The sequence below is a fragment of the Stegostoma tigrinum genome, chromosome 7 (genome assembly GCF_030684315.1).
Source record: "Stegostoma tigrinum isolate sSteTig4 chromosome 7, sSteTig4.hap1, whole genome shotgun sequence".
Classification (NCBI taxonomy): domain Eukaryota; kingdom Metazoa; phylum Chordata; class Chondrichthyes; order Orectolobiformes; family Stegostomatidae; genus Stegostoma; species Stegostoma tigrinum.
This window is the reverse complement of record NC_081360.1, coordinates 46,044,183-46,069,858: the sequence shown is the minus strand read 5'-3', so window position 1 is coordinate 46,069,858 and position 25,676 is coordinate 46,044,183. Positions and strand designations below refer to the sequence as shown.

Here is a 25,676-nt window from a genome sequence, read left to right as displayed (position 1 = left end):
ATTTCTTCAGTCAAAGAACAAACAGCAGTACAGCACAGGAGCAAGACCTTTAGTACTCCAAAACCTGTGCCGACCAATTTTGCCTTTCCATACTAAAACTGCCTTCACTTACAGGATCCAAACCCCTCTCTTCCCATCCTAATAATGTAGTCTTCCAGGTGCTTCTTGAATGCTGCTATTATGTCTGCTTCCACCACCACCACCTCTGGCAGCATGATCCAGGCAATCACCACCCTTGGTGTGGAAAAACATGCCTTGCACATCTCCTTTGAACTTCTCACCCTCCATACCTTGAACCTGTGTCCCTTATTGATTTTACCGCTCCACCCTGGGGAAAAAGCTGTATTCTTTCCAGCACATCCATGCCATTCACAATCTTTAAAACTATCAAGTTGCCCCTCAACCTCCTGCGTTCCGGTGAAAACAAACCCAGTCTATCCAATCAATCTTCATAGCTAAAATTCCCCATACCAGGCAACATCCTGGTAAACCGTGATAATGGGAACTGCAGATGCTGGAGAATCCAAGATAACAAAGTGTGGAGCTGGATGAACACAGCAGGCCAAGCAGCATCTTAGGAGCACAAAAGCTGACGTTTCGGGCCTAGACCCTTCATCAGAGAACTCTGATGAAGGGTCTAGGCCCGAAACGTCAGCTTTTGTGCTCTTGAGATGCTGCTTGGCCTGCTGTGTTCATCAAGCTCCACACTGTGTTATCCAGATAAACCGTTTCTGTACCCTCTCCAGAGCATCCACTTCCGTCTGGTAGTGTGGTCCCATAGACCTTTTTTACTATATTATCTACCTGCACTGCACCTTCAACGATCTGTGGACCTGCATGCCCAGATCGCTCTGCATATCAATACTCCTAAAGGTTCTGCCATTCGCTGTAGAATTCTCTGCTACAGAAAGATGTCAAGTCATTGAATATATTCAGAAAAGAGATTGATCATTTTTTAGATATTAAATGCGTCAAAGTGTGGAGAGAAATCAGGAATATGACATTGAGGTGGATGATCAGCCATGACCATAGTGTATGGTGGAACAGATTCAAAGACCCAAATGGCCTGCTCCTAGTTCCTACATTTTTGTTTTATGAAATACTGTCCCAGGTTTACTGTGGAATCGAGATTTGGTGACATAACTGCAAATCTTGTTATCTGGTGCACCAGTTTCATCATTGCTCATGTGCTGCAGAGTTTGCTTCATTTCTAATTAGAATATGCCATGGTAAGCTTGTCAAGCTCTCAGTCATTTTTCGATGATCTATGAACTGCAATGTTGTCACATTCACCATTAAGAGTCACTGGAGGGTGTCAGTGAATAGAAACCATAACTTCTTAAATGCATCCCTTTGCAAGTTTTAGATTTCTGTCAGTTCTGCTACAGTGTGCATGATCTATGAATCCCGGCCACCCCCAAGTCACTACATTATAAATGATTAAACAAGCTAACCTTGAATTGTTAACTTGTTTTATTTTATTGAGTGAGACTCAAAATTTGAAATCTTTGTGAACAGCAGCAATTTATATTATGGCATGCTGATGTTTCTCTGAAATATTTTTGGGATATATATATATATATATATATATATGACAAATTACTTAAACTTGATTTCAAATTGTAATTATTATGTGCATTAGCCTAATTGTAAAGTATGTTTGCTTGTTTAAGGCTTTTCTGAGTACTGGAAAGGAAATGGCCTTTTAAATTCTGAAAATTATGTTTTAATTTAAATGAACTCTGGACATACAGTATAGCAGTATGCAAACTGAAAATCGCAGGTGTTCTGATTGGATACTCAAATATCTTAAGTTTCATCTTGGCAACTATAGTCTATTTTTAATACCTGGAAGTTTAAACAGGTGTATAATATTGGTGCAATAAGTCAGGCTCCTGCCAGATCACTTAGACCATTGTTTTAAATCCGTGCAGCATTAATGCTGAAAACTGGGTTAAATAAAGGAAGTTTGTAGTTGCTATTAGTTTTACTGGGGCAGGATTCTGATAATTGCCTAACGTTTTTTGCTGAAGGTAATGATGAGTGGCACAATGGTCACAAGAAAGTAGTGGCAGAAGTAACCTACTCTGTAATTTTAGTTTTCTTTTGCACCCTTGAACAGTGTAGATGTGCTGTTCTAATGGCATAAGTCTCAGAGGAATGTGCTTTGTAATATGATCCTAAGATGTCGGAGCAGAAATCAACTGCTCAACCCATCAGGTCTATTCTGCCATTCAATAGGATTATGATCTGATATCATCCTCAACTCCATCCATATTCCTGCCTTTCCTTCACAATCTGTAACTCTCTTATACAATAAAAATTGGTCTTTTAGCCTTGAATACACTTAACAACATAACTCTCCAATTCTCTTTAGTAAAGAATTCCACAGACTTATATTGGGTGACTCTAACTCTGCGATGAAGCCATCTGGTTCTAGTCCCTCCCAGAAGGAGAAACAACTTATCTACCCTGTCGTCTCATAACTACTAGACTAGGTGGGATTGAGGTTCACAAGGAAGTGGTATGAGAAATCCTTCAGAGGGTGAAGATAGATAAGTCCCCTGGGCCGGATGGGATTTACCCTCGGATCCTCTGGGAAGCCAGGGAGGAGATTGCTGAGCTTTTGGCATTGATCTTTAACTCGTCATTGTCTACAGGAATAGTGCCAGATGACTGGAGGATAGCAAATGTGATTCACCTGTTCAAGAAGGGGAGTAGAGACAATCCTGGTAATTATAGACCCGTGAGCCTTACCTCAGTTGTTGGTAAAGTGTTGGAAAAGGTTATAAGGGATAGGATTTATAATCATCTAGAAAAGAATAAATTGATTAGGGATAGTCAGCAGGGTTTTGTGAAGGGAAGGTCGTGCTTCACAAACCTTATTGAGTTCTTTGAGAAGGTGACCAAACAGGTAGATGAGAGTAAACCGGTTGATGTGGTGTACATGGATTTCAGCAAGGCGTTCGATAGGCTATTGTACAAAATGCGGAAGAATGGAATTGTGGGAGACATAGCACTTTGGATCGGAAATTGGCTTGCTGAAAGAAGACAGAGGGTGGTAGTTGATGGGAAATGTTCATCCTGGAGACCAGTTACTAGTGGTGTACTGCAAGGGTCGGTGTTGGGCCCACTGCTGTTTGTCATTTTTATAAATGACCTGGATGAGGGCGTAGAAGGATGGGTTAGTAAATTTGCAGATGACACTAAGGTCGGTGGAGTTGTGGATAGTGACGAAGGATGCTGTACGTTGTAGAGAGACATAGATAAGCTGCAGAGCTGGGCTGAGCAGTGGCAAATGGAGTTTAATGCAGACAAGTGTGAGGTGATGCACTTTGGTAGGAGTAGTCAGAAGGCAAAGTACAGGGCTAATGGTAAGATTCTTGGTAGTGTAGATGAGCAGAGATATCTCGGTGTCCATGTACACAGATCCTTAAGTTGCCACCCAGGTTGACAGGGCTGTTAAGAAGGCATGCAGTGTTTTAGCTTTTATTAATAGAGGGATCGAGTTCCGGAACCAAGAGGTTATGGTGAAGCTGTACAAAACGCTGGTGCGGCCGCACTTGGAGTATTGTGTACAGTTCTGGTCACCGCATTATAAGAAGGATGTGGAAGCTTTGGAAAGGGTGCAGAGGAGATTTATTAGGATGTTGCCTGGTATGGAGGGAAGGTCTTAGGAGGAAAGGCTGAGGGACTTGAGGCTGTTTTCATCAGAGAGAAGAAGGTTGAGAGGTGACTTAATTGAAACATATAAAATAATCAGAGGGTTAGATAGGGTGGATAGGGAGAGCCTTTTTCCTCGGATGGTGACGGCAAGCACGAGGGGGCATAGCTTTAAATTGAGGGATGAAAGATATAGGACAGATGCCAGAGGTAGTTTCTTTACTCAGAGAGTAGTAAGGGAATGGAACGCTTTGCCTGCAACGGTAGTAGATTCGCCAACTTTAGGTACATTTAAGTCGTCATTGGATAAGCATATGGACGTACATGGAATAGTGTAGGTTAGATGGGCTTGAGATCAGTATGACAGGTCGGCACAACATCAAGGGCCGAAGGGCCTGTACTGTGCTGTAACGTTCTATGTTCTATAACTCTCTTTTCTGTCTTGATAAGGTCACTTCATATTCTTCTAAGCACCACTAAGTACAGGCCTAACCCAATCCTGGTAAATCACCTCTGCACTCTATTCAGTAGCTTGGTTGTAATCAGCACTTTGAGGGGAAAAGCAGAAAAAAGTTTTTTTTTAAACCCCCCCCCCCGCCCCACCCTCGGCCGAGCTGCCATGGGTGGAAATAATTCAAAGGTGTGAGGAAACAAAATACACCAATTTTTTTTCCTCACCAGCACCAATGGGATCGGGGTGTGGCAGTTGATCAGATAATTCTTTGAAGAGGTAACAAGTATGTTAGACCAGGGAAACCCAGTAGATGTTATCTATCTAGACTTCCAAATGGCCTTTGATACAGTCCTTCACGGGAGGCTGCTGAGCAAGGTGAGGGCCCGTGGTGTTTGAGGTGAGCTGCTGGCTTGGAGTGAGGATTGGCTCTCTGACAGAAGGCAGAGAGTTGGTATAAAAGGCTCTTTCTCGGAATGGCAACTGGTGACGAGTGGTGTCGCGCAGGGTTCAGTGTTGGGGCCACAGCTGTTCACCATATATATTAATGATCTGGATGAAGGGACTGGGGACATCTTCCCATTGTTATTTCTTATCTCCGGCCACACACATTCTACATCTTCTGATCCAGGATATTTCTTGCTAATGTATTAATTCCACCTTGTACTCACAAAATTACCCACCACCTTTTGTTCCTGCCTCTCCTTTCGATAAATCATATACCCTTGAAAATTTAGTAATTTCCTACCTCAATAATGGCCCGTGCAAATATTTCTTAAATGTCTATACTTTTTTTTGTATTATTATCTTTAAAAAAATGACAGTGCTTTCTTCCTTGGAGTCATACCTCATTTTAGGCAGTTCTCACCTTCCAGATATACTTCGCTCCTCAGAATTAGTTCATACCTAACTATTTTGTTTCCTCACACCTTTTGACCTATCACCACCCATAGCAATTTTAAGGGGAGACTAATTTTTTTTTTAATCCCTTTCTTTCCAAGTGCTGAATTCTCATTGCTATCCAGTTTCATAACTGTTGCTTATTTTCTGAGATCTCTCCAAGCAACTGTAATTGGTCTCCACAGTTTCTTAAAATGTCTGCAGATTGATGTTGATCGAGTTTTTACTGCCTTCATTTCTTGTCATTATCCAAAAAGGTCCTGAAATTATAAATGTCCCTGAAATCTTTAACATTGATGTGATGAGTGTTCTGTCACAGGGATCAATGTTGAGGCCTCAATTATTTAACATCCTATATCAATGGCTTGGATGAAGGGACCAAATCTATTCTTGCTAAGTTTGCTGATGATGAAAAAAGATAGCTGGAAAATAAATAGTGAAGGAGACATAGTGAATCTACAAAGGGATAGAAACACGTGTAGGTGGACAAAATGTTGGCAGCAGGAGTATAGTGTGGGTAAATGTGAACCTGTCCAGTTTGGCAGGAAGAATAGAGAAGAAACTTAAGATTTGGAACTAATGGAAGGAGATTGTAGAGTTCTTGAGTACAGAAAGATATGGGTGACCTGATGCACGAATGAAAGGTTAGTATGCAGGTGCAGCAAATGATTAGGAAGATAAATAGAATGTTGTTTTGTATTGCAAGGGAAATGGAATATTAAAGGACGATTGTTTTGCCACGTGTAACCAGACATTGCTGAGACCTCATCTCAGGGTCTCATGTACAATTTTAATCTTCTTACTTCAGAGGGGATGTAAATGAGTTAGAAGCAGTTCTGACGGTAGTATTCTGCTCTTGTGGTCAATGTGCAGAGGAACCAACTTTAAATTAAAGTACACCATTTTTGCATATTTTGCATGTTGCTATTGATGGAACATCAAGCAAAATTCTGAAGTTTATTTCAGTGAAAAGGCATTTAACTTATTCAGTCTCTATTTGGCAGTGATCTCGTTTCCTGGACTTTGGGGCCATTTCTCTCATGCAGTTTTTAAGTTGTTGGCCATCGGGGTTTTGTCTATTACTGAAAAGCTGCTCATCAACTTTTCTGAATATTGTGAATAGAACACTATCCAATAATATTCCGCAGACTCTCTCTATAAATTGACTTCGAATTCTGTACTTGTTCATAATTAATAGCTTCAAACCACTGGCAGCAGTGTTTACGCTTCCCCTTTAGACAAGTGAGAATACATTGCTGATGTTTGATTTCAGTGAGGATAGCTGGATAATTGTCCTTGATTAACTTCTACAATATCAAGCTTGATATTATAGATTATAGATACATGGCAAATAGGAGGAAACTGGAATCCCTCAAACCAATTTGTGATCTCCTAGTAGTGGGCTTTTCCATTGTCTCAGTGATCATCTGAACTACATGGATCTACAAGAGTGAATTTGTAATCAATACTAATTTCATCCTAGAAAATTTGCTCGCACCATTAGATTTTTGAACAAGTGGGCTTGACTAAATATAAAATATTTAAGAAGTACATTATTGTAGTGCAAGCTGATTACAAATACACAACGTAAAGTACATTTGAAAATAGAAAACAGATAATAACACTTCCTCCCCCCCCCCCCCCCCCCCCAAGGGTATATAATTGTATTAGCATATCATTTGAAATTGAACTTGTTAACGTACAATTTTGTGTACTACTTTTGTTCTAATGATGTTTTGATGGGTTTTTTTGAGTGATTATTCGAAGTTTTAATCTATTCAAGCCTTTTTGACAATTAACAACCAAAGTAATTTTGATTTCCATAGGCAAGGCTCCCTTTATACATGTTGGTAATCATGTTGTATCAGAACTTGGCCCCATAGTTCAGTTTGCAAAAGCCAAGGTAAGAAAAGTTACTGCTATATTTGTTATTGCAACTGTAAACACCACTTCATCTTTTACTTTTTAGGCAATTGTGCAGGTTTAGCATCTGTCTAAAAAAATATCCATTTCCATATTTAATTTTAGTACTTTTTCTTTAATCTTCAATGTTGTATTGTCCAAAACTGCCATGAGTCATGGGTAATTTTTGGCATTTCAAATCCTCTAAATTTGTGATTAATTAAATATTGGAGTTTAAGTTAATAGAATAACTTTGTTAAAATGAAAATGTGTTTTTTAGTAAAGTAATTATAACATGCAATATACATGTATTAAGACTACTTTGATGTACATTTTTCATGACTCTTGTATTGTGATAATGTGATTAATTAGAAGGAAATTGTTGGTGATGTCAGCTTGACTTATGACCTTATCTCCTGTTGAATCTTGTATCTGTGTAATATGACTCTTTAGGGTCACTCACTAAGTGATGGACTAGATGAAATTCAAAAGGCCGAGATGAAAGCCTACACAGAATTGGTGAATAATATGCTGTTGACAGCAGAGGTATGTTAGATCAAAGAATTATTACTTTATCTTTTGTTCTTTTAATGTAGTGAACCAAGAACAAACATCACAATTGGTATTTTCTGTTCCTTTGATTAATGATTGCAGCTAAAGTTGTCGTGTTTAATATAGTTTTGCAATTTACCATCAGATGTGTGATTAATTCTTGCCTAACTTTTGGTATGTATTTTACCTTACAGCTTTACATACAGTGGTGTGATGATAGTACATCAGCAAAGGTGAGAAATCTGTCAGCATTCACAACAATTTATTTAATGAAATAAGTAGTAATTTTGTGCACGCATCAACGTTGATGGTGTTAGCTCAGCTCTACGGAAATCATTGTATACTTTTGTTCTTTTTCAGAAGTGTTGCATTCACAAATGCTGTGAAACAGAATAATTTTATAAATATTCCAATTAATAATAAATATGTTTTGTTAAGGTCAAGGGGTGCAAACTTGCACCACCTTGAGAGTTTTGATTTATTTGTTCTTGGGATGTGAAAACATTGGTCATTTATTGGCTATCTTTGACTGCCTTTGAACAGTTGGTGATGAGCAGTCTTCAACTGACAAGCTTGTTAAGCCACTTCAGAGAACATTTAAGAGTTACCCACATTATCATGGGTTTGAAGACCGAGATTGGGCAAGCATAATAGATTTTGTTCCCTGATGGACAAGAGAACAAGGGGATTTCTGCGACCATCTAATATTTTTATCATCATTATTATTGAGACTGGCATTTCTCTTCTGGTTTCTTTATAAATTAATGGAATTCAAATTCCTCCATCTGCAATGAACTTTATAGAGTGTGTTTTCTTCTGACCAGTCAAAAGATCAGTCAGCACCTTGCCGATGTAAATCCAGCTGTGCCACAATAATTACACTGTGGGTTCGACATCTGTGCTTCATTGTTTGGATGTTTGCCCAAACAGACCATTCAACAATCGTATTAGGGTTAAATAGAGAATGTGTATAGTTGACAGAGAAAGTTGAAAAAATGAGGCTCCCTGTTCAATTTTTTGTGAGATTTAATTATCAAATCATGAGATTCTATTGGTGCATCTAATGCTAAGAGATTATTAAAAAAATTCAAAATATCTAAGTGGGTGGAAGGATGATTTTTGAAAACAAAACCTCCACATCGCATTCAGAGTGCGAACTTCATGGTGATCTTATAGGTGAAGTGCCAAAATGCATTTAATGAACCTTTGTATTAGATGCAGAAGACAGCAAATTTGATGGGTTTAAAAACATTTTGATTGTGGTTGGAGGTATATTTGTACAATTTATTCATTCAGCTAATCAAGCATCCTTAATATGAATTACCAATGTTTTCTTTCAAACATTTCAAAATGGCGACCATCCACACTCTGATTGGCAGTTCACGTTTTATACTTTGTACGTAAAGCAACTACTGCTTTTTGGAAGATTCTGGTGACTCCAAAGTTCAACTTACACAACACAATCTGGGGTTGTGTTTAATTTTAATGAGAAATTTGTAAGTCTTATGTAGTCACTGTTAGTTCGCACTCTGATACAAAAGATTTTCCTTTATATAATTTACAAAGCATGAAAGCAGCTGACAAGTGAGTAAGGAATACAGAATTTATACTGATAAATGCAGTTTTTTTTTAGAAATGAGACTTGAACTCGGGGTGAAAGGGTGTGAATTCCAGCCCAATCTATTTGAACTGGTACTACTCATACATTTATAGATTCTAAGGCTATCAAGGTTTTGGATGACTTGACTGCTACTATTAAGTGGTCTCTGACACTGTATATTTCTTGATATTTTATATATTGGACAAAATTAAAGACCGTTAATGAACTTTTTTGATGCTTTCAGATAACTCGTTCTAGATATGGTTCACCATATCCTTGGCCTTTAAACCATGTTTTGGCCTATCAGAAACAATGGGAAGTAAGGCGCAAGATGAAGGCAATTGGGTGGGGTGGAAAATCTCTAAAACAGGTCAGGCACTAATATTTTTCCTGTGTTACCATTGTTGTATTTATCACTTGTTCTCTAACTCTCTGCTGATAATACACAAGTTTGTATTGTACGAAACTATTTGCTATTTTTAAAATAAAGTACTTTAAAGTAGAATTAATCTTTTAGATTTATCCTGGAATTCACATGCTGGAGTTTCTTTCCTAACAGTTCATCAGTATGAATGTTCTGATTTTCAGGCCAGCAAGTTGTGGACTTAAATCTGTGTTGTATAATGGAACCTTGCAGAATTCTCGGCACAAACATGCATTGTTATTACTTGGGAAATTTAAACTTCAGATGGGTTGATCATGCTGCCTTGGGTCCTTTTTATAAATGTCTTCGTACCCAAGTCCAGGGTTGGAAACTTTGGCCAGATACCTGAGACTTAACCAGATGTTTACTGAGAAGTATTACATAGTTTAATCTCTAGCATAACTCTGAGATTAACCAGCATAACAGAACTGAGCATAATAGCCGAAATCACCTCCAAATCACGACAACTGGTCTTCAAAACCTATGTCCACTACCTCTTACAACCTACACCCTACACAATCTGACTCAAACTTTTCCATGTACCTATAAAATTCTCAACTGAGTCATTTTTTCACCACTACCATTCCACGCATGCCGCACAGTGGTGCGTTCTCCTGTTGGAAGATTTGTGAACCTTGCCTACTGCCCCAGATGCAAATGCTAATCTGATCAATGAGTAGAAATTTTCCTGTGCAGATACAATGCATCAAGCTTTTCCCTTGAACAGATGCTTTCTGTTTTGCATATACCCTTTAAGACCGACCTGTTTGATCAAATATTGGCCGCCTCTTAATACCTCTTCAAGAGCTCAATGTAGGCTTGGCTGATTTTACATTTGTTTGGGGACGTTTTCTTTACAGTGAAGATTCTATATAAGTGCAAGTTGTTGTTGGACATACATTTGCAAATGCCAGTCATCAAAATGGTTAAATTAATCACACCTGACACTTGCATGAAGCTATTGTTATAAATTCACTCCAACATTGCGACTATTCATTCCCAAACGTATGTTACATTCAGTTAAAATTCAGGAGTGTCAGTTGGCACCAAATCCTACTGTTAGTCGATACCATCAAGTAAATGACAATATCTTGACAAACAAAAATATACTTCATCAAATTGGATGCTACAACCTTAAACTTATTCATGCTTTTCGACTTTATAAAGTGTGCAGTAATAAACTGTTCCTACACTTTGATTAAACACCATTGCCTGTAGCTCTGGCAGCTAATCTACTGTGAAGCTGTTTATTGCCTTGCACACTCTTTCTGACAATTTATTACTTAAAGCTGTAACGTGATTCGCACAATATTAGTCATCACTGTACATTTTCAACATAACAACCTCTAACTTGTACTGTATTGATTTAGCAATTACTTAAGCATTTTTTCATTTGCTAATTGTTGCTGAACAGTGAGAAAGCATTTCAGCATTCTCTAGGTCATCAAATTCATTACCACTTGTGGAGAGAATGTTATCATGTTTTAAATGTGCAGTGCCGTATATTTAACTGGGTTAACTTTAATCTGTGTTCTTTTTATTCATTTTATTTGATCGTGTGATGTGAATGTTGCTGGTAAGATCAACATTTATTGCCCATCCCTAATTGCCCTTGGGAACTTGGTGGAGAGCTGGCTTCTTGAACTGCTACAGTTCTTGTGGATTCTACTTGAATTTTATCTTATTAATTTTCTGTTTGTTCATATTGGCTGTCTCTGCTGACACCAATTCCATTTTAATATCTCAGTTTGAGTTCCTCTTATACAGTTTGTGAATCAGAAAAGTTGGCATATGAGGAGGATTGTTGGTAGAGACAGATGGTGGAGTGGTTACAGACAGAAGGATGCCATCATGCAAGTTTATGATGCATCACCTGAGACTGCTCAGCAGCAATATATAAATAGGGCCAATGACAGCCATTACAGGCCACGGTACTCCTCACCCAGATCTGTGGCCTCTGCCCCGGTGTGGGTGCAGTGCCTCCCTTAACCTCACCACCTGATGTAGGCACAGTGCTTCCCCTAACTACCCTGACATGGGTGCAGTTCATCCTGTAAACCGCCCCCCCCCGCAATAAAGTGGGCACTGTGCTTCCCCTAACCCCCACCCCTCTAATACGAGGATGCAGTGCATCCCCCTTTCAGTGAGTATGACAATGAATTAAGTGGGGACTGTGGTCTGAAAAACATTCCCGTGGTAAACCGATAGAACAGGAGGTTGTATTGATGATGCGCATTTTTAGAGCCGCGCTCGACTCTTGGTTTAGTCTTTGATTAGTGGTAGCATGGTCACCTCTGGGTCAGAAGGTCATGAATTCAAATCCTGCTCCATGGACACGAGTACATAATCTAATGTGAAGCTTCAATGCAGTACTATACTATCACAAGTACTGTCTGTTGGGTGTATTGTTAAATCAAGGCCTTTCTCCTGTCTTGAGAGGAAGTAAGATAAATTATGGCACTACATGAAAAAGAGAAGGAGAGGTTTTTGTGTCCTGGCCAATATTTATCTCTCAAAAGACATTTCTAAAATGGATGATTTGATCATTCTCTTATTTGTGGAATCTTGCTTTGCTGAGTTTGGCTTCTGTGTTTCTGGCACTGGCAAGGTAGGCAGCATTCAGGCCCCAGGTGGCCGTTTCCTCCTTTCTTTCCTTGTCTGTTTTGTGGTCTGTCTTTTTCATTTTCTTCGTCTTCCTTCGGGCAGTGGCGGCGAAGGTGACATCATTGGAGGAGAGCAGTCAGAGTGGAGCTGTTGGTGAGGTGGCAGTTTGGCCTGGCAGCAAAGCCGGGACTTCAGGCTTCGGCACGGTGGCAGTGTGGCATGCCTAGAGTGGGGACTCCAGATGGCAGCTTCAGCAGAGCCAAGGACTCACAGATGTGGTAGCCCTGAGCAGGGACTCCAGGCTTCATCGAAGGATCAACAAAGCCAAGGACGCCTGGAGCGGAGACTCCAGGTTATCAGCATGGTGGTGGTAGCAGGTCCTGGTTGTGATAGGCCTGGAGCCAGGGTCTCCAGGATAGGACCCAATATCAGTGGCCCATCAGCAAGGTGGGCCCAATAACAAAGAGATAGCACCTGAAGTGTGGTGATTCCAGCGTTGGTGGGTCCAGTGCAGGTATCATTGTTCAGCTGGCTTGGCACTCAGGACTCATGGTGTAAGCAGAGGAACTAAGGTGGACATTCTATCAGCTTTATTCTTTCCTCGTATTCTTAAAATATTCATATGACACCAGATTGTAGCAAAGATTGAAGCTTTTTGCTGTAGTTTACTGTGTTGTTCATTGTAGAGTGACAATAAATCATCATTCATTCATAATTCATTATCATTCCTTATTTACAACAATGCTTCAAAAGTACTTCAGTATCTGTAATACACTTGGCATGTTCGTGGATTGTAAACTATTGTTATATAAATGTCAGTTCTTTAAAATAAATTTTCTGTGCACATGCTAGTCAACATCCACAGTAGACTTCTGAGAGATTCTTTGTTAACACATTGGCTTTTCTGGAAAGGCAATTGCAAAATTATGAATCTTTGCATGCAAAGATTTTCTCAACCTGATTCTACTGCACATTTCTGACCAGGGGACACTGCTGTCAAAGAAATGTGCAGCAGTGTCCCCTGGAAAGCTCCACCTGAGTGGATTAGAGTTGGGGAGGGAGGACATTTCCAATTATTATAGCACTAGCTGGCATATTTTGGAAAGTGTTTAATGATCTAGTTTCTTTAACTAAATTAGGTGGGTGAGTTGGAAGGATTTGGAACAATGACTGTTCCACATCTATAAACCCCCTGTTGCTGGCAGGCACCTTAAACGTCAGTTTAGAGCACTTAAGAGTCTATTGTTCTTCAACTCTGGTGTGTTTTGCATCAAAATCTCTCTGCAATTGTCCTCATCCTCAGTAGCCTCCCTCACCCTTACTCTGTTCTCTGTCATGAAATAAATGGGAATTATTGGATTTAAATTTAAATTTTTTCAAAAACACTAGTGTGATGTGCTCCATATAGATCACACTGCCTCTGATGTTCTTGAAAGTTTGCCTTTCAAATTGTTGGAAGGCTATCCGCAGTGCTTTCCTTTCAACTGTGGAGTGCTTTTGGTGTCAAGGATTAAGCCTTCTTTGAAAGAAAAGACTATCTGGACCCTATGTTAACATCATTATCTTGATAAGGTACCTCACAAAAGGTTGAGTCACAAAGTAAGAGCTCATGGTATTGGAGATAGTATATTGGCACGGATATAGAATTGGATCATGTGCATAAAACAGCAAGTGGGGATAAGGGTTTCTTTTTCAGGTTGGCAACACCCAACCAGTGAGTGCCCACAGGGATCATGCTGTAACTGCAACTGTTTACAGTATGTGTTAATGACTTGGAGGAAGGAAGTGAAAAAAATGGAGGCAAATTTGCAGACAACACAGTATTAGGTAGGTTGTGACAAGGATACAAGCAGTATACAGGAAACATTGATCAGTAAGGTAAGTGTGGAAAAAAATTGGCAAGTGGAGTATAATGTGGGAAAATGCAAAGTTGTTTATTTTGGGAGGGAGAATTAAAGAACAGAATATTATTTAAATGGAGAACAAGTGCATAAAACTGCAACACCAAAGGACTTGGGGTCACTTGTGCACAAAACATCGGAAACTTGCACACAGATGCATTGGGTAATCAGGAAGGCAAATGGACTGCTGGCCCTTATTCAAGGGGGTTAGAGTTTAAGTTGGGAAGTCTAGCTGCAACTTGACAACTTTTGTGTTTTATCTGTTTTCTTTGTTTTAGTTTTGGTGTTTCTTTAAGTTCTGGTGAGGGGCAGCTGCAGCAGCAGTATTGGGCTTGTTAAATTTGATGGTTGGCTAAATGGCCTATGTGAGGCAATGGCAGAGGGCCTGACTGGGATTTTTGACGAGTATCCGATGCCCTACTCGTAGACCAAAGGTACATGGACTGAAGGCAAGGTTGAGGCCCAGTGCAGGTGGCGCCTAGATTGAGACTTTGGCCATCCGGGATCCCAGGAGTGAGCCCAATGCATGGTGGAGGTTCCCCCAGCATCTGCAACGATGATGAGCAGAGAAAGCATGCTGAAGACAAGGAGATTGAATACTTGTAGGAAGTGCGGTCCCAGTATGGCTAAGCACTTAAGAAAGATTGTAACTGTTGAACTTTTAGCTTTATTTCTTCATTCTTCAACTTAACACTGCAGTCCTTCTTAGTATTAACTTTTAACTTTTTATGGTATACTATAGTGACTGTAAAGTTAACTTTTAATTTTTGTTTGTTATTTCTTCCTACTTTGTTCTTAAGTTTTTGTACCGAGGTACTTGTAAGATGGTACCGTGTGAGGTGACATTGGAAACTTTTCACTATATTTTTGTTTTTGAGTACATATAACAATAAGGTCTAAATCTAACCACATCTGGAGTACTGTGAACAGTTTTGGTAAACAGGTATATGCTATGTACTGGATATACTTGGGCAATTTTCAAAATTGTCTGGTAGATGAGAGTTTGTAGTTGTACTTGAATAGCTTGGATAGCAAAGTGGCTGGTTCTCCATCACAAATCTTCCAATTGCTGCAATATTGTTAGGGCCCAGAGTTTACTATGTCTTGTTTCTTGACATCTTTGAATGAACTAAATTGGTTGAAGATTAGCATTTGTAATACTGGGGAATTGAGCTGATGGAACATCTACTTGGCACATACAGATAGAGCTCTTCCTCTATGTTCTGTCCTGCAGTATCGTTGGTGCCTATGAACTACTCCCAAGAGTGACCTCTTAACATTTCTGATCTCTCCCCAAACTGATTCTGCACCTTGATCTTTCAATTTAAGATCATCTTTCAGCATTGAACTAACGTTGTCTTTTAATCAATAGGCCTATTCGCAACCTTTTCCTAGCTTCCTGTCATTTCAAGATGTGAAATATGCTTAACAGTCAATCCCTTCCTTGATCACCTCTCAACTGTCTCTGTAATGCTTATCAGGTCATACATATTTCTTTATGTGAAAACAATCCATCTTTTTTCTTACAAATGTTTTCCGAAATCAGATTCATTTTTAAAACCATTTATGCAAGCTCTGGTCCTGCTAATGGTGCCCTATTATGTTTGTATGCTCTGCTCCTTCTAGTCATGCTGTGGTAGTAATTATGCATTTGTTACCCTGCTGTATTGTTGTTTCCCTGTAACTTACTGTGTGTTCTCTAACTTGATTTCTTCCCCCTCATTTTACTGCCCCACTGACATCATTCACCAGAACGTTGCTTATAATGTGGAGATTCCAACAGTCCAGCTACTCCTCTGTCCTATTCTGATGCCAGTACTCTAGGACCTGACCCTGTTTCTCCCATGGCAATGTTTAAGCCACATGTTCATCTCTCTAATCTTAGACACTTGGCTCATGATTCCCAGGCTCTGACCCACTCTAGTAATTGCAGAATGTGTGGGGGTGGACTATGAGTTTTTAATCATATGGAATGCTGATTATGGGAGTTTAGATGTCATTAGTCATACTGAATTGAAGGGGAGATGCTTGGATTTTCTCTTATAGGAGATAGTGCTTGCTCAGTATGTGCGTGGCACTAATGTTACTTGGTTCTCAGTAACTCAAGCCTGAAGATTGTCCAGTTCAGCTGCATGTGGGCACTGATTGCTATATTATCTGAGAAATCACAAATGGAACTAAATTTCAGTGAACATCCATACTTCTGACCTTGATTTGGAGGGAAGGTTGTTGAAAGCTGAATATGGTTGAGAATAAGATACTGTCCTGAAGATCTCCTGCAATGATGTCAGGTAGCTGAGATGATTGGCTTCCAACAACCATGACTACCTTAATTTGCCCTGGGTAAAATTTCACCCAGTGGAAAGTTATCTCCCAATTCAAAATGGCATCAGTTTTACTCTGGCTTCTCAATTCCTCACTTAGTCAAATGCTGCCTTATTGTCAAGGCTAGTCGCTATTACCACACCGCACTAGTGGTAAGAGGAGTGAATCCTTAGGATGCTTCATGGAAGCACCTCCACCTGTAAGTTCTCCTTTCAACCACCAGACTTGGAGCCAAATCGCTGTTGCTTCACTGTTGTTGGGTCAAAATCATGCAACTCCATCCCTAACAGCAATATGAATATCCCTACTCAAGGATTGCAGCAGTTGAAGCAGCTCAGCACCACCTTGCCTTGGGCAATTGCGAATGAACAATAGGTTTTGGCCTAGCAGCAATCCCAATTTCCATAAACAAATAATGGAAAATAATTGTCTTGATATAATGGAAGCAATTATCACAAAATGGAAAAATTTGCTGTCACTGCCTGTTGTTTACTTGCTTTACTAAAGAGCTGATATCGACATTTTGCCCTAAGTATGATTGCAACACTTCTTTTCAGCCTGCAAAATTGACAGTTGTCAGATTAAGAATGGAATACTAAATTTGTTCTAATAAAAATTATCAATTGCAGAGCCATGATGGATTAATGCAGATAACAGGAGCATTCTATTTTAATTTCTAAAATTGAGTGTTGAAAGTAAACAGCTTTTAAAGAAATTTCAAGACACAAGTTTTTTGAAGTTTTGATGCATTACATTTTCAATATAGAATTTGACGGTGGGATATTACCAGCCATGATTTGAGCAGTTTTTGAAATTCAAATAAATCTAACTTCAAAGAATGTTGCATTTATATGAAATGCTGGTGGTACCTCTGATAATAGGAGCTGCAGATGGTGGACAATCCGAGGTAACAAGGTGTAGAGCTGGATGAACACGGCAAGCCGAGCAGGAAAGCTGATCTAGGCCCGAAGCGTCTCTTTCCTGCTCCTAAGATGCTGCTTGGCCTGCTGTGTTCATTCAGCTCTACACCTTGTTATCTCTGGTGGCATCTATCTTGTGTTTACAGTTTTCAACCCAAAAGTAAGAATAATTTGGAGGAGACATTTATTAGGCAGTCCATGCCAGGCTTTAGAAGTATATCATCTAAATTTTAACATTTTTCTTCTGACTGACTGTTAGGTGCTTGAAGATGTGGATCGATGTTGTCAAGCTCTCTCTCAAAGGCTGGGAACCCAACCCTATTTTTTTACTAAACAGTAAGTTGCATTGTAATGATTAGAGATATGATATGAAAAAATGTGTGGTCTTTTTAGACCAGTGATGTATTTGTTTGATTTTTGCATTCCCACTAGTTCCACATGTTTAGACACAAATAGAAAGGAATTCTACCACTGACCTTTATTTCATCAGCAGTGTTAAGAACTTTGGCAAATGAAGCACCCAGAAGCAATGCATTTTGCTATTTGAAGCGCAGCATTCCATATTAAGGATGGCTTTGTTATGCACAGTAGATGTAAGGGACACAGATTTTTTTTCTTCTACATGTAGAGAAGAGGAGCAACTGCCAGTGATCAGAAGACATTATCTTGCATACATTTAAAGTATGCTATTTTGGTATATTTAGTTTATGTTCATTTGGGAAAAATGTAATTAATCTGTTAATGGTATGTTTATTTATAAGGCTGATGTACCTGTATAATAAATTACAGTAATAAAAATTAAGATGGTCTGCATCTGTGAAATCTATAGAGATTGGCTTAATTTAGTTAGGAAATGCCAACAGCATTTTGGGGAACAAGTAGTATGTTAATATCCCTTGCAATGACCTTTTCTTAACCTGCTGCTCATGACAGAATATTGCTACAGGCTTCACTGTTGCCTTTGAAAATAATGGTTAAGTAACCCTTTAACATTTGTGTCATAGGCCAACAGAACTGGATGCACTGGTGTTTGGTCATCTGTTCACCATCCTTACAACTCAACTGACCGATGATGCACTTTGTGAAAAAGTAAAAAATTATGAAAATCTCATCAAGTTTTGCAGAAGGATAGAGCAACACTACTTCGAAGAGCATGATCAAGAGAGTGTTTTGAGTTCAGCATCCAGGTGCTCAAGAGGTTCTTCCATAAAGTAGTTAATTAAGAACAAAGCAAAAGGAGGGAATGATCATTAGAAATAAAGAATTAATATAATATCAAGCTACATAAAAACTGAAGGCTGTTGAAAGAGTTGATTGCCAAGTTGTGTGTGATTAGCACAATTATAGTTCAATCTCCTGTAACATTTTTTCCTGTACGATTATTCAAAGTTCTGCAGACTTAATTGTTAGCCAGATGACCCTGTGCTTTATTTTCTATTTTTAATATAAATTTAATGACAACTAGATGGAATTGTGTCTGTTGAAAACCAATTAAAGAGTAATTGGAAAACGCTAAATGTTCTCTTTGATCTTAGTGCTTTTAAATATGAGCAAACACAGTGCCTCCTGATTATCCCCCACAAGCACAGAAGGGTACAATTTGCATTACACAATAGAGGATTACTACGTTAGCTGTTCTAGTCTCAACTGGTAATCTGCTCTGTTTGGGCTTTAACATGTAAGAATTGAAAGAAGATCCTTGCTTTACAAGGCGATTAGCCCCTTTTTCGTATAAACATTCATGGGATTGCTTCCTCTAGAAATGAGCCTGAAAGTGGGTCACCTCACTTGGAAGTAGCTTGCTTGTCCAAGTGCAGCCAACAGAGCAATGTCCCGATTAACTGGTTTGTATACATTTGGTCAAAATGTTCCTTTAATTTATGACAGATTTGCTTGACCTGGATAAAATCTGACAAAGTATAAAATATAACATAAAACGATATTTATTTTATTGAAATGTTTAAAATGTACCTTTATAATTAAATTTTCCTTCATCTAGATTGACTGGTTGTGGCAAACCTTGGTCTGCAGGTGTATCTAAGATTAAAATTACATTAATGCTCCGCTTTTCATGACCTCCACACACCAAACCACACCAGGATTATTGTAAGCAGTTTCGGTCTCCTTATCTAGGAAAAGGTATGCTTGCTATCAAGGAATGTGGCAAAGGCTCACCAGACTGAATCCTGGTATTGCGGCTTCATCTCATCACATGAGAAGAGACTGGGTCAACTAGACCTATATTCACTGGAGTTTAGAAGAATAAGTTGGGAGGGTGGGGAAGGGATCTCATTGAAATGTATAATGTTTTGACAGGGCTGGACCGATCTGATGCAGAAATGATGCTTCCCCTAGCAGGGGAATTCAGACAAGAGGTCATTGTCTCAAGGTACACTGTAGGCCATTCAGACCAAAACAAGAAATGTCTTCTCTCCGAGAGTGGTGAGCTTGTGAAATGCTCTATGACAGAAGAGTACATATTTAAGGAAGGAATAGATTTCCAGAAGCTAAAGAGGTATGGATAAAGAATGTATAGTATTTGAGGTGGAAGATCTGCCATGATTATTGTGATTGAAGGAGCAGGTTTGATTGAATGCCTCCTCCTACCCCTATGCGTCTACATTTCTATCACAGTGCTCTGCCACTAAATATGTATTTTGGAATGCATTCATTGTTATAATATTGTAAAAATGCTACAAGTTATGCAAGCCAAGTTGCAAATATAGTAAAAGACCGTATAATCAATTTTTATTGTGCAATAACTATTGGTCCAGAATAATTTTTAATTTATCTTCAAAGTAATGTGGTAGGATCTTTTCATGTAAATGAGAGAGTAGAAAGGACTCAAAACTGTCTCATCCAAGAAGTGGTGTCTCTGACACTGCAGAGCTGCTGAAACTTTATTCTTATGTTCAAGTCCTGGAGTGGAATTTGAGTTATAATGTTGTGACTCTGCTATGAGAGGGCTACCAACTAAGCTGAGGCTGACATTTTAGTTTAGTTCAGACATTCTATATACAGGACTGGAATAGGCCACTTATTCCCGCAACCTATTCCCCAATTTGGTGAGAGTATGGCTGATCTGCAACCTGACTATTGTTTCTATATCCTTTAATACCTTTGGCTAACAAGGATGTCGCATCAGTTGTCATTTATGAAGAGAGTTTCAAGCCTCTATTGTCCTTTGTTTGAAGTGATTTCCTAATTCTGTCTTGTAGAATCTGACTCTAATTTTGTCATAGACTGACCAACTAACTGGGAATAGATTCTCCCAATCTATCCTATCTGTACCTTTAACATCTTGTATAAATCACTTCAATGACCCATTAACCTTCTAAATTCCATGGACTCTAAACCTAGTTTGTTTAATTACTCCTTGTGGCTTAAGTGTTGGAGTCCAGATATCATTCTAATATGTATTACATTCTCAAAGGTCACTACGTCGTTCTCAAAAGAATATGCATTTTGGACAGTTAACCAAATGAATACAATGAAAATATGTTCATGAATATTTCCTCCAAGTATGATATCCAGACCTGTTATCCTAATTCCCCATTCGCTAACAGTTCAATATTTTTCCTGTCATTGACCTTCACAGTGTCTACTTGTGCAGAATACGAAAATAAATGCCGACGCAATAAATGCATCAAACTTAATTTGTGCATGATATCATTCCATATCATTATATGAACTAATTAGCCTTGTATTATTTTAGTGCCTGCCTTTTATGTTAATTTACCTGTTCCAGGGCTTTTCAGGGCCTGCAGCATGGTGGTTGGAAAGTTGTTAACTTTCAACACTGAAAATTGGCTTTGGACAACATGCTTGGGTAACTCTGGGCCAAGAATTCTAGACTCCGGACTGCAGACTTCACACGAAGCCATCACCAGCTGATGGAGTGGTAACAGTGACAGAACAACAACTTCACATTCTATAAAGCCACTGCCACTGCCTGCTGTCATACCATATAAGAACTAGGAGCAGGAATAGGCCACCTGGCCCCTCGAGCCTGCCCTGCCATTTAATAAGATGGCATCTGGTCTTCTTGAGACTCAGCTCCACTTACCCTCCCACTCACCATAACCCTTAATTCCTTTCCTGTTCAAAGGCCTTGCCTTAAAAACATTCAGCGAGGTAGATTCAACCACTTCACCAGGCAGGGAATTCCACAGATTCACACCCCTTTGAAGAAATTCCTCCTGACCTCAGTCCTACATCTGCTTCTCTTTATTTTGAAGCGATGCCCTCTAGTCCTAGTTTCACCTGCTAGCGGAAACAACCTCCCTGCCTCCACCTTTATCTATTCCCTTCATAATCTTAGATGTTTCTATAAGACCTCCTCTCATTCTTCTGAATTCCAATGAGTATAATCCCAGTTTACTCTGTCTCTCCTCATAATCTAAACTTCCCAACTCCGGAATCAACCGAGTGAATCTCCTCGGCGCCCCCTCCAGTGCCAGTATATCTCTTAAGCAAGGAGACCAAAACTACAAACAGTACCCCAGGTGTGGCCTCACCAGGACCCTATACAGCTGCAGCATAGCTTCCCTGTTTTTAAATGCCATCCCTCGAGCAATGGCAGACAAAATTCCATTTGCCTTTTTAATTACCTGCTGCACCTGCAAACCCACCTTCAGCGATTCACGCACAAGGACCCCCAAGTCCCTCTGATCAGCAGCATGCTACAATTTTTTACCATTTAAAACGTAGTCCATTTTGCTGTTATTCCTACCAAAATGGATGACCTCACATGCAAATACTATCTCCATACTATACTCCAGATTACACATTATGCCACCATCTGAGCTGACAGCAATGAGTATGAAATCAGCTCTTGGTGCTTTATCTTCATCTCCACAACTCCTTCCACTCTCTCTTCTGGATGCATTTCTCAAATATCTGAGTTCAACAAGATTATGTGGTGAAGAGGTGCATGCTTACACTATCTGCAATTTGTAAATCAGAAGAGTGTGCAGGATGAAGTGGAGGCAGGCAAGGAATCAGGTGTGAAAATGCCATCACTTCAATGGTTTTGCCCATTACCTCAGTGCCATAGGGATTAGGGTGTAGATTAGTACTTTTACTGCTCTGATGTCTCAAGTGGAATGCCACCTTTTCCTGAAAGAGAGAAGGAAATCTTAGCAACTGTGGTACAATTTGTTTTACCTATTGTGCGCAATGCTGTGGTTAAAGATCTGTCAGTCTGTGAAAGCTAAGAGATGTGGAAATGAAGTTTGCAGCAGAGCTAAATGTCATAAGCAAGCATATGATTGTCAGACATGAGCCATGACGGAGAGAAAAAGTTGTTTGGTGAGTGGGGTTTAGTTTCTCAGCAGTGTTGATATTAGTACTGTAGTTGGTAGGATATGACTTTTGAAGCTGTGTTCACTAACCTTAAAGTTATTGAAATAGTCATGATGCTGTCTTCGCTTGATCCATTTACTTTCTGCACTCAACGTGTGACTGAATGATCATTTGACCGTGAAGATGCAGGGTGTTTCAACTCTCCGCTCCCAAGATCTCCACTACAGGGTCTGAAAATTTTAACTCTCTCACGTCGCACCATTCTTTAGTGTTTTCCAGAAAGAAGTGACCTCACCAGTGACTTCCATCAGCTGCAATAGTCACATTGCAGCTTCTCCTTCAGTGGTACAGGCTAGCTTTAATTGTTGCTAGTCAGTCACAATAACCAACAATGCTGAAATTCTTTAAAACAGTGAGCTGAGTTGGCATGCTGCCTATATTGCAGTTAATACACATGGTTGAGAGAACAATCGGATGTAGTCCCAATGAGGTTCCGTCCTCACCTCGCATGTTACTTTGAGCATGAATCTTAACTAAATTTTTACTGAAGGCTTCTTTAATGTTATATTGCCTTTATTGTATAAAGAAGTGATTGTGTTGAAAACCCAGATCTGTATCATACTTTATGCACATATAGATGGATTTATTGCACTGTTTGTTTTGTGCAATCTTAATATTTTCTAACATATTTTGGTATGTTCAATGAGTTGTGATTAGATTTCCTACACAAAATCTCAGGTTCTGCTTCAGTATAAAGCACTGGTATTATTTGAAGATTAAGCTAACCTTGTCGCAATGATACCCCATTTCTTCCCGGTTCTAGATAGTTCCACAAAATTGAAAATTTAATCTTAAGTGTTTTAAAACCCACAGAATATAGTAAACATCTAACTGTTCCAACAACCCATCTTTGAAAACCAAAAAAACTGCAGATGCTGTAAATCAGGAACAAAAACAAAGTTGCTGGAAAAGCTCAGCAGGTCTGGCAGCATTTGTGAAGGAGAAAGCAGAGTTAATTTTTTGGGTCCGAGGACCCCCTCTGAGGAAGGGTCACCAGATCCGAAACGTTACCTCTGTTTTCTCCTTCACAGATGCTGCCAGACCAACCCATCTTTAAACATGTATTCTGGAATCTTGGCTGTCTATAACAAGTTTTAATGGAGCCAGTGTAACGATTGGTCAATATTGGTTTGTTTCACTATCTAACTTAGCAAATGTTAATATTTAAGAACTAAATTGCTAACGTTTTGATGGGAAACTGTTTGCAGTGCGAACTGACAGAATGAATACACAACAGAATTTTGTAAGTCTTTCTTTCTCACTATTCCATCTCAATGTTTGCTGATATTTGAATTATAAATAATGCAACTGGCATGTTTTGAATTGAGATTGCAAATCCACCACAGGGCAGTGTGATTATTTTTGAATATTTGGAAAGAAAACTTCAAAAAGAACAAAAGTGATGACACAAAGTCAGGAACAAAGAAGTGGGTAAACAAAAGCCTGCGTAGTTTGCACAGCTTATGATAGCTTTATACTAATTGAGCAAAGAATGTTGCTTTTATAAAATAACAAAAGTATTCATTCTAACTGTGCCAAAATTTGTCTGGTAGGTGTTAACGTGTATTTTACTGTATCTTTTGCATTCTAGAATTGAAATAAGCCTACAGTGAGCTGATGTTGCACATCGTGGCAGGATGTTTAACGAAAACAATAATGCAAAACACATTTTAATCACAGTTCAAAAACCAAGAGTGAAACTAAATGTCAAATCCCATAATTTTATCAAAAATATGGTGTTCAATTTGTTAAAAGCACAATATTCAGGTATTTTAAACTTTTTGAAATATGCAGGCTTTACATTACAATTAATTACTCAAGCACTGAATAGCTTGAAATAAGATGCATTTCAAACACTATAATATCCTTTTGTAGCTGTGTACTGATCAAGGTTCATGACTAACATGGCATAATTGATAATTATGGTTCTCTAGTGCAGCACTTTGTAGAATTTTGTATGATAGAGATTTTTCAATGGACCATCAGCCAGATACGCAAACTGATTTTTGACCAAATGATTCAAATGTGCAGTTGGGAGAGGAAAGATAAGGGATGTTCAAATGAAGGCTGCGAGTGATGTTCCTCTAATGATGCCTCTTAGGATCAGCTGGGATACTAGTGTGCGCTTCATTTCCTGCAGTTTCTTCTACAAGCAAGACCACAGCTCCCATGGCTCTCAACAATTATCACCCACTTGTTCTGCAGGTTTTGTTTTTTACATTAGTCTGGTTGAGCAATTCACAGTATTAATCATGGCTGAAGTTGTTATTTATCACCTGCTGGGTGAGAAATAATAATTTTGACACTAGTGGGGCAGCAGGCCAGAGGTAAGGAATTAAGTAAAACATCTAAACACCAGCAAGGATCATTTCTCTGATTAATGATTCACTACAGAGAAAAACTGCTGCTCATTATCTGGTCTTACAAATCCAAACTGGGTTATGTGCTTGAAGAATTGTGTCCATTGCTACTTTCAGATAGTGACAGCTGCTTTCTATAAAAGTTAGATCCTTTCAAAAAGATAAATCCACAAATATAATGTATGGATACTAATAGTCCAGCAGACACATTGTTTTAGTTGGCCAGCAGCAGAAGATTTGTTCAAAAATCTATAAAGTGAAATTACAGTAGAATGCCACCTCCTCACTGAATGTCAGAAGCCATCTTGCTGTGAATACTTCACCCACGTTGGAGCGCAGCTCCTGGAACTGATGAGGTGAAGAGTGCTGCACCACAGCTCTGAGCTGGTAATCACAGAACTGAAGAAACACATACATCATCTGCCACATAGGTTGGCGTTTAAAGTGAAAAACCTTCAGATCATGTACAGTCTTGGACAAATGACAGCCCTGTGTACATTTGTCCCTGTACAATTGCTCAGATCCAACTAGAGGAAAAAGCTCAGTTCAGCTTTTTTATGCTGGCACTGTTACACAAGAGAGGCCGTTTATGTTCTGTGAAAACAATAGTGGAAAGGTACACAATTTGCAAACAGTACATTTAGAGGGTATCACTCGAACAATTAGTACTGATGTGTCAGTATTGGATATTAACAGTGCCATTATAATTT

General features: G+C 39.1%; 1 protein-coding gene across 2 annotated transcripts in view; it reads left to right on the top strand.

Moving 5' to 3' along the window:
• Positions 1-18,759, top strand: part of mtx2 (metaxin 2) — an 82,615-nt gene extending 63,856 nt beyond the window's left edge. For both annotated transcript variants that reach the window (XM_048533677.2, XM_048533678.2), the window contains 6 exons: positions 6,841-6,917; positions 7,370-7,462; positions 7,663-7,701; positions 9,313-9,438; positions 17,502-17,578; positions 18,247-18,759. In XM_048533677.2, coding sequence (XP_048389634.1) covers positions 6,841-6,917; positions 7,370-7,462; positions 7,663-7,701; positions 9,313-9,438; positions 17,502-17,578; positions 18,247-18,457 — 623 coding nt within the window. In that variant the 3' untranslated portion in view covers positions 18,458-18,759. The remainder of the gene's footprint in view (positions 1-6,840; positions 6,918-7,369; positions 7,463-7,662; positions 7,702-9,312; positions 9,439-17,501; positions 17,579-18,246) is intronic.
• The last annotated feature ends 6,917 nt before the right edge of the window (positions 18,760-25,676 follow it).